Source organism: Erinaceus europaeus, chromosome 1, assembly GCF_950295315.1.
Source record: "Erinaceus europaeus chromosome 1, mEriEur2.1, whole genome shotgun sequence".
In the NCBI taxonomy this organism is placed as follows: domain Eukaryota; kingdom Metazoa; phylum Chordata; class Mammalia; order Eulipotyphla; family Erinaceidae; genus Erinaceus; species Erinaceus europaeus.
Window position 1 is genome coordinate 52,548,395 of NC_080162.1, and position 13,322 is coordinate 52,561,716.

The following is a 13,322-nucleotide window of genomic DNA, read 5'->3' on the forward strand; positions in this document are numbered from 1 at the left end:
ATTCCTGTCCCTGCACATCATTTCAGTTCTAACTCCATGAATCACTTCCTTTTCTCACTGCAGAAGGAGGATTCAGTCTATCACATCTGCATATTGAATTATTTTACCCTGGAACAAAACAAATAGAAGTGTCTACAGGTGCACTGAGGGAATATACCAACCCTCCTTTGTAGCAATTGGCATTGTGTGCAAATTTGGAGGGGGTACCCAGAAAGAGCCAAGCCTGGAATATACAAGTGTAAGGCTGTTTCCACAGAGGTTCCAGGTAGTTATTCTCTGGGGAGATCAAGAGTACTTGGAACCACTGTGTGAGACCCAGAACCACAAAACCAACTCATAAGCAGGCTTCTGGAGACCATGCTTATCTCTACATGTAGTTCTAACTTCTCTGAAGAGAATTCTTTTCAAAGGAATAACTAGTATCTTCCCTGTGCCAACACAGCCATGCCCTTAGGCTTGAAAAAAAAACAAAAAACACTTTCAGTTTCCTTTTTTATTTTAAGAATCCACGGCAGAGAAAATGTGAGCCAGTTTTCTATAAGTAGCAGATTATGAAGTCTTTGAGGTGGGTAGAGGTGATTGTTAGAAACAGACAGTTTTTGACCTCCCTATCCCCTGGGGTACAAATCAATATTGCTGGAATGGGTTCCAGGAATATGTACTTTTAGCAGACTCACCAGGTAATTTTTGACATGCAGTTAGGTTTAGTAACTATTTCATAGACATTTCCTCAAACTTGGCAATCTTATCTCAATAAGAGAGCCTATTTCCCCTTTAATTGTTCATTGTAAATAACCTATTTTATGGGCTTGTTTTCCAAACCACATTTTCTAATTCTCAACAAATCATGCATCTTCCAAATTACATCATTACTTCAGAGCTCACCAGGACTAATTGTTAGCTTATTAAACATTATGTAGCAGAAGTCATTATCCCATGCTCATGGTATTCACAGGCTAAATTGGATCTAGTAGAAAACATTTCACAGAGGTTCATGCTTGAACTCTCACCATTAAGAATGAAGGCCCAAGAAAGATATATCTGCCAAGCCTTAGGAGACCTGCCCATATGGTGTTAATAATGCCTTCTCAACTGCTATCATTTATCTACAACACAAGGCCCTCAGTGTCCCTTTTGAATCCCCACAATGCTTTTTTTTTTTTTTTATGGAGTTGACTGTATCTGTTACTTTGCCATTTCTTCTTTGTAAAGACCCTTCCTTCCTCTCTCTCTCTCTCTCTCTCTCTCTCTCTCTCATCACCAGAGTTTATCACTGGGGCTTAGTACCTGCATTACAAATCCACCATTCCCAAGCAGTCATTTATTTATTTTTCTTTCAATTTTTATTTAACAGGACAGAGAGAAATTGAAAGAGGGGAGATGAGATAGAGGAGGGGAGAGAAAGACATCTTCAGATCTGCTTTACTACTCATGAAGCTTCCCCCTGCAGGTGGGGAGCAAGGGCTTGAACCTCGTTCTTGCATGATATGTACGCTTAACCAGTGTGCCACAGCATGGCCCCCTTCATTCATCTTTTATAGCTGCCATCTTGGAATTGACACTTTATATATATGTGCAGTTATAGAAATGTGTCCAATATATAGTATTTTAATCATTAAATATTAGTCATTTCCCTTAAATCACAAAGAAAAACTCAATTTATATAGTCTGTTTGCTAAGACTCCTATTTATTCAGTGTCTTTTTCAAATATTGAATTATTTTTAATGTTTTCATTAAGGATTTATGTTAATATTTTGATATAGAGATACATATTCATTCCTTTTTTCTTTATTTTTGATAGTGTGAGAATAGAGAAAGATAGAGAGGACAGACACCTGCAGCACAGTTTTACTGCGTATGGAGCATTCCCCATCCCCATCAGAAAGGGGCTAGGGGTTTGAACCCGGGTCCTATCGTCATGTATGTGCACTCTACCAGGTGAGCCACCATCTGCTCCTAATACATACTTTTTTTTTCTTATTTGAATTCCTGCACCACATATCTTCTTTCCCCTTACCCTAGCCACCTACATGCTCTCCTGTCAAGTTCCTGGAGAATCTACAGACCACCAATGGACAATATCCTAGGCAGATGATGATAAATTACTATTGAATTCAGTGTTGACACTAGATCCTTTACCTCAGGACACAGACCTGGACACAAGAAAGTTTAATGGAGTTGGGCAGTAGCATAGCAGGTTAAGAGCAGGTGGCTCAAAGCTCAAGGACTGGCTTAAGGATACCGGTTCCAGCCCCCGGCTCCCCACCTGCAGGGGAGTCCCTTCACAAGCGGTGAAGATATATATATATATATATATATATATATATATATATATATATATATATATATATATATAGAGAGAGAGAGAGAGAGAGAGAGAGAGAGAGGGAGAGAGAGAGAGAGAGAGAGAGAGAGTGTCTAAAAGAAGGGAGAAGTAGGGCCATGGGAGAGATCTCAACCTCTTCTTTGCCCATTAACAATTCCACCCAGTCCTAGAAAGGCTCAAAATCCTCATTTCACCTGTTGTCTTTAGATCAATCTGCTTGGTCACCTTCTGGAGACCAGAAAGTACTGTCACCAACATCTGTGTGGCCTGGGACACAGCAGCCTTGTTAGATAAAGTGACCTTCAAGAAATCTCTTTTGAGGCAGGCTGGGAGTATGGATTGACCTGTCAATGCCCATTTTCAGTGGGGAAGCAATTACAAAAGCCAGACCTTGTACCTTCTGCATCCCACAGTGACCTTGGGTCCATACTCCCAGAGGGAGGATAGGAAAGGTATCGGGGGAGGGGATGGGAAACAGTTCTGGTGGTGGGAATTGTGTGGAGTCGTACCCCTCTTATCCTATGGTTTGGTCAATATTTCCTTTTTATAAATAAATTAAAATTAAAAAAATAAAGTACAAAAAAATAAATCTCTTGTGATCTCAATTGAAAAAAATTTAAAGAAAATAGATTGTCTTAATTTATTTTATACTTATATTTTGTTTTATTTTTATAATTGGTGATTTAATATTGATTTTCAAAATTATAGTATAACAGGGGTATAAGTTCTGTGTCACTGTTCCCTCCATTGGAGGCTACAATAGTTCCCCCAAGGTCACAAATATGTTTTGACTTACACACACAGACACTGTGCCACACATGCACACTGCACACACAGAGGCACTATTAATTCTTTTCTTTTTCAAGTTAACTTATTTTTTACCATTCCCAACACCAAAGGTCTGTGTCTATATCCCCACCCTCATAGATAACCACTATGGTTCTCCCCTAGTCTTGAAAATAGGTTGACATTTTTCACATTTCTATATTCAATTCTCTATATTCTGTATATCAGTGAAACCATTCTATAGCTGTTCTTCCTTGCTTCACTGAGCATAATCTCCATTTCCATCCACTTTATCCCAAAGGACACAATATCATCTCTTTTTATTGTTGTATAATTCTCTGTTGAATATGTGTCCCATAAATTTTTTTAAAAATTCATTATTATTGTCTTTATTTATTTATTGGATAGAGACAATCAGAAATCAAGAGAGGAAGAGAGAGAGGGGAAGAGAGGCAGAGGGATACCTGCAGCACTGCTTTACCACTTGCAAAGCTTTCCTCCTGCTGGTAGGGACTGGGGGCTTGAACCAGGGTCCCTATACATTGTAACATGTGCAGTCAACCAGGTGCACCACCACCTGGCCCCTGTCCTGTAACATTTTTATCCAGTCATTTGTTGAAGAGGTGACTATTATTTCTCTATCTATATATCTATCTATCTACCTATCATTCTATATATTTTTTTGCCCATTTTTTCCCTACAATCCTGCCTTCTCTTCCTTTTTAAGTCACACCTATACCCATGACTACTTCCAAGTATCCTTCCTTTTTTCCTCTTCTCTCTCTGTGTCTTGATGGAATTGGAGTTCAGAACCCTGTGTTCATCTTCCCCTAACATTTCTCCCCACTCTGGGAATATGGACCAAAATTCTCTATGGGATGCAGAAGGTGGGAGTTCTGGCTTCTGTAATTGCTTTTCCATTGGATATGGATGTTGGCAGGTTGATACATACCCCCAGCATGTTTCTATCTTTCCCTAGTGGGCTAGGGTCTATAAAGGTAAGGTTCCAGGGAGCAGGTCAGGTCACCTGCACTGGGAGTTCAGGATGGAATCATAGTAACATCTGCAACTTGGCATCTGAAAGTTTTGATTTATTTTATTCTCTTTCTTCTAATAGCTAAAGAAAGTTTTCATGACTCCCAACATTTAAACCCTATTTATAAGATTTTATCATTTAGTGGCACAATGAAATACCATTCAGCCTGAAATGCATCTGGTTATTTATTTATTTTTTTACTACTAAAGTATGTGGTTAGGTTAAATACTGACCTTGAGGTAGGATTTATTGCTATTTGGAAAATATTTTTGTCAGTGTTTTGAAAACAAATTTTAAGTAAATTGTAGGATTTAGTTAGGTGGGAGAAAATCATTTACTCTCTATCTATTTGCTCAAACAGAAACATTAATGGATGCAGTTAATTAAATCACGTGCTTTTGTTGCCCTTGGTTTGTAAAAAAAAAAAAAAAAATCACAGGAAAACATTTTTTAAATAATAATAAGCAGTCATCTGGCAGGTTTACAAGTATCTGCTGTCCAGAAAAGTAAACAACATAAAAAGTTTTATGTTTCTTTTATCATGTTCACCATAAATTGGCAACATGACCCTCTTTATTTGAAGGATAAGGATGTTTAGACCTAATTTTGTAGCTGTCCTCCCTAAGCATGGAATGAAACGCAATACCTTTTGCTTATTTCCCTGGATACTCTAATCCCTCTCTGCTTCACAAGTATCTTTGAGCTGTTCCTCCCTTTGTATCCACAGCAACGTGAAATCCCCACTGGAATTATCTGCTTCAGAAATGCAGGTGCACTTGTTTAATGTTTCATTGGCTTGAGCACTTAACTTGAACTTTTTTTTTCACGACACAGTGACCTTTGATATCAGAGCAGAAGGCTCACAGTGATGTTAGATATTGTTTATATACATTAAATCAGCATCATTAGATCTAAGAGCTGTCCTTTGTCATTGGTTCTGCTCTTCCGGCCACTTGATCTAGTGCATGTCCAAACCCAAGATATACTCCATGACCAATATTCTGTTTACAGTAACTTTTTGGATAGTCATTGATAATCAGAATAAGACCCCTAACATTTTTATTCATATTTCCACTACCAAGGAGATAAGTGCTATTTAATTTATGCATTTAAAGATCTTGCTTTTAGATCAAAACTCTTAGAAAGTTAAGTTTAAGAAATTGTTTTTTGGGAATCGGCCGGTAGCACAGTGGCTTAAGTGCACGTGGCACAAAGTGCAAGGACCGGCATAAGGATTCTGGTTTGAGCCCCCGACTCCCCACCTGCAGGGGAGTCGCTTCACAAGTGGTGAAGCAGGTCAGGTCTGCAGGTGTCTATCTTTCTCTCCCCCTCTCTGCCTTCCCCTCCTCTCTCCATTTCTCTCTGTCCTATCCAACAATGACAACAACAACAATAACTACAGTAATAAAACAACAAGGGCAATAAAAGGGAATAAATAAATAAAAATAAGAAATTATTTTTAAAAATATATTAAATACTTGGATGTTTCCATCTCAAATTAGAGAGATAACTATCACAGTAAATATGAAGTTGGAGAAAATGGTCATACTGGAGAGAATTTTATATAAAGACATGGAAGAGTTAGGGAACCTTCAGAGAACAGCAAGAATCTTGATATTACAAGCAAAGTTGAAGAGGTTAGGTACCTTAGCCATAGGACCTTGAATACCATGCTTATGAATTGGACTCATTTTCAGTAGTGTAAACAGTTAAGATTTGCATCTGGGCAGCGGTGCACCCAGTTGAATGCATGTGTTACCATTCAAAGATATGGGTTGAAGCCCCTGGCCCCCACCTTAAGAGGGAAAGTTTCACGAGTAGTAAAGCAGTGCTTCCAGCCTCTCTCTCTCTCTTTCTCTATCTCTCTCTGTCTCTCCTGCCCAACCCCCAGTGTCTCTCTCTCTCTCTCTCTCTCTCTCTCTCTCTCTCTCTGCCTCTCAGTCTTTGCCCTCAATTTCTCTTGTCCTATTAAATAAAAAGAAGAAAAGGGGGAGTCCGGCAGTAGCGCAGCGGGTTAAGCGCAGGTGGCGCAAAGCGCGGGGACCGGCGTCAGGATCCTGGTTCGAGCCCCCGGCTCCCCACCTGCAGGGGAGTCGCTTCACAGGCGGTGAAGCAGGTCTGCAGGTGTCTGTCTTTCTCTCCCCCTCTGTCTTCCCCTCCTCTATTTCTCTCTGTCTTATCCAGCAATGACAACATCAGCAATAACTACAACAACAGAATAGCAAGGACAACAAAAGGGAAAATAAATAATAAAAATAAAAATAAAAATAAAAAAAAAAAAGAAGAAAAGGGTAAAGTGGCTACCAGAGGCAGTGAATTCATCATGCAAGCACCAAAACCCAACTGTAACTCTGGAGACAATAATAAAAAAAAAGAATTAACATTATTTAAAATGTTCTCTGTGGCATGCTGTATTCTAGTTTTACAGATATAATTTATTTAGTACTCAGAAACCCTCTGTAATGTGTTAGATCCTTTTTTTTTTTTTTTCATTTTTCAAATTAAGGAACTCAAAAGCAGAAAGGAGAACTGGGTGGTGGCACACCTGGTTGAGTGCACATGTTACAATGTGAAAAGACCTGAGCTCGAACCCCTAGCCCTATCTGCATGGGGAAGCTTTGTGAGTGGTGAAGTAGTGCTGCAAGTCTGTCTCTCTCTTTCTCTTTCTCTCTCTCTTTCTCCCTCCTTCCTATTATTTCTGGTTGTCTCTATCCAATAAGTAAATAAAGACAGTAAACAACAACAACAACAACAAAATGAAAGGTAAAATAATTTACCCAAGATCCAAAAGAAAGACAGTGCTGGTGCCAGGACTTAACAACCACTATATGATCTTCATTCAAATATGTATTGGCATTCCTCTTAACATTGCTAGTCCCTGGACACCCATCCATCCATTATTGGTTCCAGGAACTCTGCACATACCTGCTTTCATTCAATCAAATCTAGTAAAGGAGATTATGTATTTCCTGCCTGAATCTTGATTGATAGAAGGGTCTTTCTCTAACCTTACCAATTTTCCTTCCTATCATGAGTTTCCACATGCATAGTTGCCTTCCAGGACTTTTTCATTAAAAAAATTGGTTTGGAGGCTGAGCTGTGGCACCCTCAGTAGAGCACACATGTCACTATGCACAAGAACCTCAGTTCAAGCTCCTGGCCCCCACCTATAGGAAAGATGCTTCCTAGTGGTGAAACGGTGCTACAGATATCCTCCCATATTTACCCTACTCTACCTCCCCCTTCCCTCTCAATTTTCCTCTATTTTTAAAAAATATTTATTTATTTATTCCTTTTTGTTGCCCTTGTTGTTTTTTATTATTGTAGTTATTATCATTGATGTTACTGATGTCGTAATTGTTAGATAAGACAGAGAGAAATGGAGAGAGGAGGGGAAGACAGAGAGGGGGAGAGAGAGACACCTGCAGACCTACTTCACCGCTTGTGAAGCGACTCCCCTGCAGGTGGGGAGCTGGGGGATCGAACCGGGATCCTTACGCAGGACCTTGGGCATTGTGCCACGTGCGCTTAACCCGCTGTGCTACTGCCCGACTCCCAGTTTCTCTCTATTTTAAAAAAATAAAAATAAAAAAGTTTCCAGGAGCGGTGGATTTGTCATGCAGTTACTGAGCCCCAGTGACAATCCTGGTGACAATAATAATAATACAAAAGATTTATCACTTGTTTGTAATATTTTAGAAATGCAGTTTTACTTTTGTAGGTGTATAGCTCACCACATCTATCAATAAACTTCCTGTGCCATAACACCCAATGGCCTGCCAGTATTTATTTTATTCTTTGTCCTGGGCACCAAAATTCTTAGGAAAAACCAGACACATTTTTCAAACCCATTGCTGCCATAGGGGACTGTGTGTCACTAAGTTCTGCCATTTTAAAACAGTATCGTGAGAATCTTTTAAGGACAACTCCTTGTTGAACAGCCGTTCGACTCATTTCTTCTTTCTTCCGCTGTAATGTGAATGTCAGATGTGACAATTTCAAGTCCGAGACCCATCTTGAATCTGAGACATATTTCAGAATAGAAGCCAGACCAGAAGACACGGCCTCTGCTGACTTCATAGCTATATGTGCAACAACACTAGTTGACTCCACATTTTGTTTTCCTTTTTCTTTTAGCTTTTTTTTTTTTTAATGGGAGGTTACTGTTTTGTAGTGTAATTATTGGCACGTGATTACAGTTTCTCATCTTGCCATGATAGGTGTCTTCAAAACACTCTCACTCCCAGCTTGGGTTCTTTTCCTGGCAGTCTCTTTTACCTTCACCCCTTTCCCTATCCTTCTTCCCCAGAATCCTTTGCTTTGGATGCTTCCAAGTTTCTATGTACAATTGAAAGAGAAGTTTTCTGTTCCAGGGATAGGAGAGGTGGGATAGGAATTTGAAGAAAAGACAAGACTAATGAGGAGACACGAGTCTCCTGTGTGTCGGAGAATATTCTTTTATTTATTTACTTATTTATTTAACAAAGGAGACATTAACAAAACCATAGGATAAGAGGGGTACAATGCCACACAGTTCCTACCACCAGATCTCAACATCCCATCCCCTCCCCTGATAGCTTTCCTATTCTTTATCCCTCTGGGAGTATGGACACAAGGTCATTGTGGGATGCAGAAGGTGGAAGGTCTGGCTTCTGTAATTGCTTCTGTCAGAGAATATTCTTACAGATGTATCTGTAGGTGGCAAAAAACCAAGTGGAAGTGAGATTTCTTCATAATCGATCTGTTTTCTTTCCTTTTCTTTCTTTCTTTTTTTTTTTTCTTTTTCTTTTTTTTACTATTGGTAATTTAATAATGATTAATAAGATTGTAGGATAAGAGGGGTACTATCCCATATAATTCCCACCAACAGAGTTCTGTACCCATCTCCTACATTGGAAGGTTCCCTGTTCTTTATCCCTCTGGGAGTACAGACCAAAGTTCTTTTTGGGGTGCAGAGGTGGAAGGTTTGGCTTCTGTAGCTGTTTATTTGCTGAGCATGGACGTTGGTTTTCTTTATGATGTGGATGATTTACATACTTGGGGATGAGGAAAGGAGAAAATCGAAATAGCAAGGAAACTTAATGTAGTGAATCTGAAGACTAGATAAAGTACCAGAACGGCTATAAAGAAGAATACAAAAGACTAAAAAAAAAAAAGGAGTAGAAAAAATTGAAAGGACAGGCTAAATAAAAGGTTCCTGTAAATATGAAAATCCATAACCCCATCTTTTGAAGAAATATATATTTGCACAGTAGCATAATTCAGCATAATGCACTGTGATGATTTGGAAATCTACCAGTCATTTATCCATGTTGTTAGATAATTCAAATTATTCAGTGTTGTTTTTATAATGAAATATGTAGCTGGATAATTACTGTGCATATTAATGACATGGAAATGTAAAAAAAAATAGGGCCTATCTATAATTGCTTAGCGATAAATAGAAAATAAAACTTTTCAATCACATAGCCTCCAAAGCTAAAATCAATTTTAACTGTGTGTGAGTATAAATATGTATTATTATTTGTGTCTTACTTCAAATTATACTAAACCAAAGGCCTGTCTTTGATATGTCTTTGCAGTCTGGTAGCCATAAGTAAGTGCAGTTAATTGTGACCTTTATGTTATTTGAACATAGTCAAAGGTTTTATTCTTATTAGAGGATAAGATGTGCTTAGTTTTATTCGTATCAAAAAAGAATATGCTTTCTTAAATAACATACATCCACAGAGATTTTAGAGCAAAACCTTTCATAATATTTAGCTATTTTTAAATGTCAGGTGCAGTTGAGTTTATTACATTGCCAGCCCTTGCTGTCACCAAAACTCTCTTGCTTTTAATGGTACTTAACAGATTGTCAGTAAATTGATAGCATTTCCACATTTGGAAATTTTCCAATCTCCTCATGGGAAAGGAGGGCAGGTGTTTTCCTCTAACTTGGTGAAGGTTTCTTTTTAGGCATTTGATTGGCTTATGGGAAGGTGCAAACAAAAAAGAGATTTGAGAGGGTGGGGAATATCTTTTTCATCAGCCCGAAGCCCATGAAAAGATCAGCTCACCTGTAAAAATCTTCTGATTCGATCTTCAAGGCACATTTGCAGCAAGGGTATTTTGTATACTTGGGGAAAAACATGGAGTGAGTCTTAGGCAGATAAGTTCTTCAGAAGCCTGCACTTACATGTATGTGCTGGGCATGCAACTTCGCATCATTCACAGGGATGGTGGGGAGGCAGCTAGGTGATGGAGAGGGCACTGCTCAGGGTGGGAAGACATGGCTTTCATTTCTGCCCTACTGTTTATGAGCTTCGTGACTGTGAACAAATTACCTGCCATTTCCAACCTTAGTTTTCTCCTGTATGAAATAGGAGTAATAAAAACCCACTTTCTCCCCTGCACAAATTGTCTTGAAGATTAATCTTTATGATAATGCCTGAATGAGCTTCAGGCCCAAGGAAGCTTGATGCAAATGTAAGGGAGCTTTGCTTTTAAAGGGAAACTTCACGAATTTTCTCCTAGATGATGCTTCCAGTATGCTGATTTGAGTAGCATATCAGTATTATTTTTCAAAAGTTCCCTTGATGCCCCTTCAGTTTTACAAAATACTTAATTCAGTGATTGTTTTTATTAACAAAAAAAAAATTTAGTTTTTTCCCTTTCTTGTTTCATTTGACAAGACAAGAGTAATTAAGAGAGGAGGAGAGATAGGGAGAGAGGAAGATAAGACATCTGCAGACAGATCTGCCCTGTAGACCCCAAACTGTTTAGTAGGATGCAAAGAGCATCTAATTCCCATCAGCTAACACTAGTTTATGACTTCTGTTATAGATACCCAGGTTTCCCTTCATATCAAGGAACAGTGGTCATTGATTTGTGAAGCGGCCCCCCTGCAGGTGGGAAGCAGGGGCTCAAACCTGGGTAGTATATGTGCTTAACTGGGTGTGACTCCACAGTCACCTGGCTCCTACAAAAAGAAATCTAAAGAGCTTTTTTTTTTTTCTGTTGTGACAAAAAGCTTATTTGCAAAAAAATCTTATTTCCAAAAAATTGGAAATAATGTTCATTATTATTTTGCAAAATCTGTTCTAGGGCCATGAGAGTTGTCCCACCAAGTCCTTCCTAGAATTACTTTATGTAGGCTGTGTGTTTACCACAGCATTCCTGATTTTATTATGTGCTACAGGTTAAACTTATGTATTATTTGTTAGACTATTTAGGAGCTAGGGATGTTCCATTTTTTCCCCAGCCAAATTAATGTAATTGCTTCTTTACTTTATGTAATTTTGGCCCACAAGTGGTTTCAGAGGAGGACCACTACTCCTTGTTATGAAGAGAAAGCTGGATATCTATAACAGAAGACATAAACTAGTGTTAGCTGATGGGAATTAGATGATCTTTGCATCCTAGTAAACAGTTTGGGGTCTACAGGGCAGTAGAGGCAGAAACTGGGTAGGAAGACATGTATTAGATTCGCTGGGTTCATAACCTGCCTCCAGACTTCCTAACTGGTCTTTTGCCTCAGTTCTATTTAATGAAATAGAAATAAAATATAAGTACCCTCATTGTGCTGCTGCAGAGCCTAAATGGAGAGCATGCAAATTGCTTGATTGTTAAGCAGTTTAGCTATGAACTAATCACATTTTAAGAAACAGCCTGACACTTGAACTTTGCATTAATTTTTCTTTTTTTTAATATTTATTCCCTTTTGTTGCCCTTGTTTTATTGTTATAGTTACTATTGTTGTTATTGATATCGTCATTGTTGGTTCAGACAGAGAGAAATGGAGAGAGGAGGGGAAGACAGAGAGGGGGAGAGAAAGAGAGACACCTGCAGACCTGCTTCACCGCCTGTGAAGTGACTCCCCTACAGGTGGGGAGCCGGGGCTCAAACCAGGATCCTTATGCCAGTCCTTGTGCTTTGTACCATGTGTGCTTAACCTGCTGCGCTACCACCTGACTCCCCTGCATTAATTTTTTTAAACTTACTCTGTGGGTTTTCTTCTGAGAAGCAAATTAAAATATGTATATGTATATCAAGTGACATCTGCCATTACAACAACGTAGCCACTGGAAGTTTCTGCAGTTCTCTACTCCATCTTTCAAATGATTGGTTCTATTTGAAGGTTTGTGCAAAAGTAGTTGCTAAGGGCATCAAGTGGCAGCACACCTGTGAGAGCATATGAGCTGTAAGGTGCAATGACAAGTTCAACCTCCAAGTCCCTGCCTGCAATGGGAAAGTTTTGCAAGAGGTGAAGCAGTGCTGCAAGGTGTCTCTCTTTCTCTTTACCATTCTATATCCCGTTATCATATCAATTTATCCCTGTCTTTCTCTCTCCAATAAATAAATAAAATATTTTTAAAATAGTTGGCGAGATTCAGAGAAAAGTTCTCCATTTGGATGACATGTGAAGTAAGATTAAATTGAATTGTAATTAACCTTTACCACTTGTGATTTACCACTTTTGGGTGTGTTTTCTTTTCTAGCTCCCACTTGAAGTTTAGTAACCTCACTCTGATTTCAATCCACGGACTCCCAGGAAAAAAACTTCTGGACTCAGAACAAAGGAAGTTTTTAGCAAATGAGTATGAATTCTGTTTGCCTTTTCAATTCCTAGGTCTAATCATGTGTACAGTTATCTCTGTTAAATAGTAACATTCAGATTGGAAATGGAAAGGAGACAGGCTTTCCTCTAGAAGTTCAGACATTATTTAGGAGACACAAATAAAGACCTGATAGCAAGTGAAGGGCAGTCTTGAGCTACCATTTAATATTTGTGAATGACATCTATCTTATTCCAAAAAAACTGGGATGGAGCCTTCGGTTCCAGCCACTATCTGCATTTGGGCTCTGACTCCAGGCAAAAGGAACTTTGGTGACTGTATTTGCATGAATGAAAGAAATGATAACTCCCTGAAGGTTTAAAGCTGGGCAATAAAGGCAGCACTCACTGGGATGTGGGTGTCACAGCCCCTAGTCCTTTGCTGTCAGGGACTGATCAGGCACAGGGACTTTCTGTGCTGATCCAGGCCATCATTATTCCTTCCATACCAGTCGAATCCTTGTTTGACAACATCCGTTTCAGAAAGTGCCATTTCATTATCACATAGCTTCCATTAATTTTAATTTCCTGCAGCAAAACATGGGTACAAGAATGATTAGGCTCCCTGCCTCTGGAA

General features: G+C 38.9%; 1 protein-coding gene across 1 annotated transcript in view; it reads left to right on the forward strand.

Moving 5' to 3' along the window:
• Positions 1 to 13,322, forward strand: part of CFAP61 (cilia and flagella associated protein 61) — a 322,791-nt gene that overhangs the window by 201,918 nt on the left and 107,551 nt on the right. Inside the window, exon 19 of the mRNA XM_060186112.1 lies at positions 12,630 to 12,728. Within this exon, the coding sequence (XP_060042095.1) occupies positions 12,630 to 12,728 (99 nt within the window). The remainder of the gene's footprint in view (positions 1 to 12,629; positions 12,729 to 13,322) is intronic.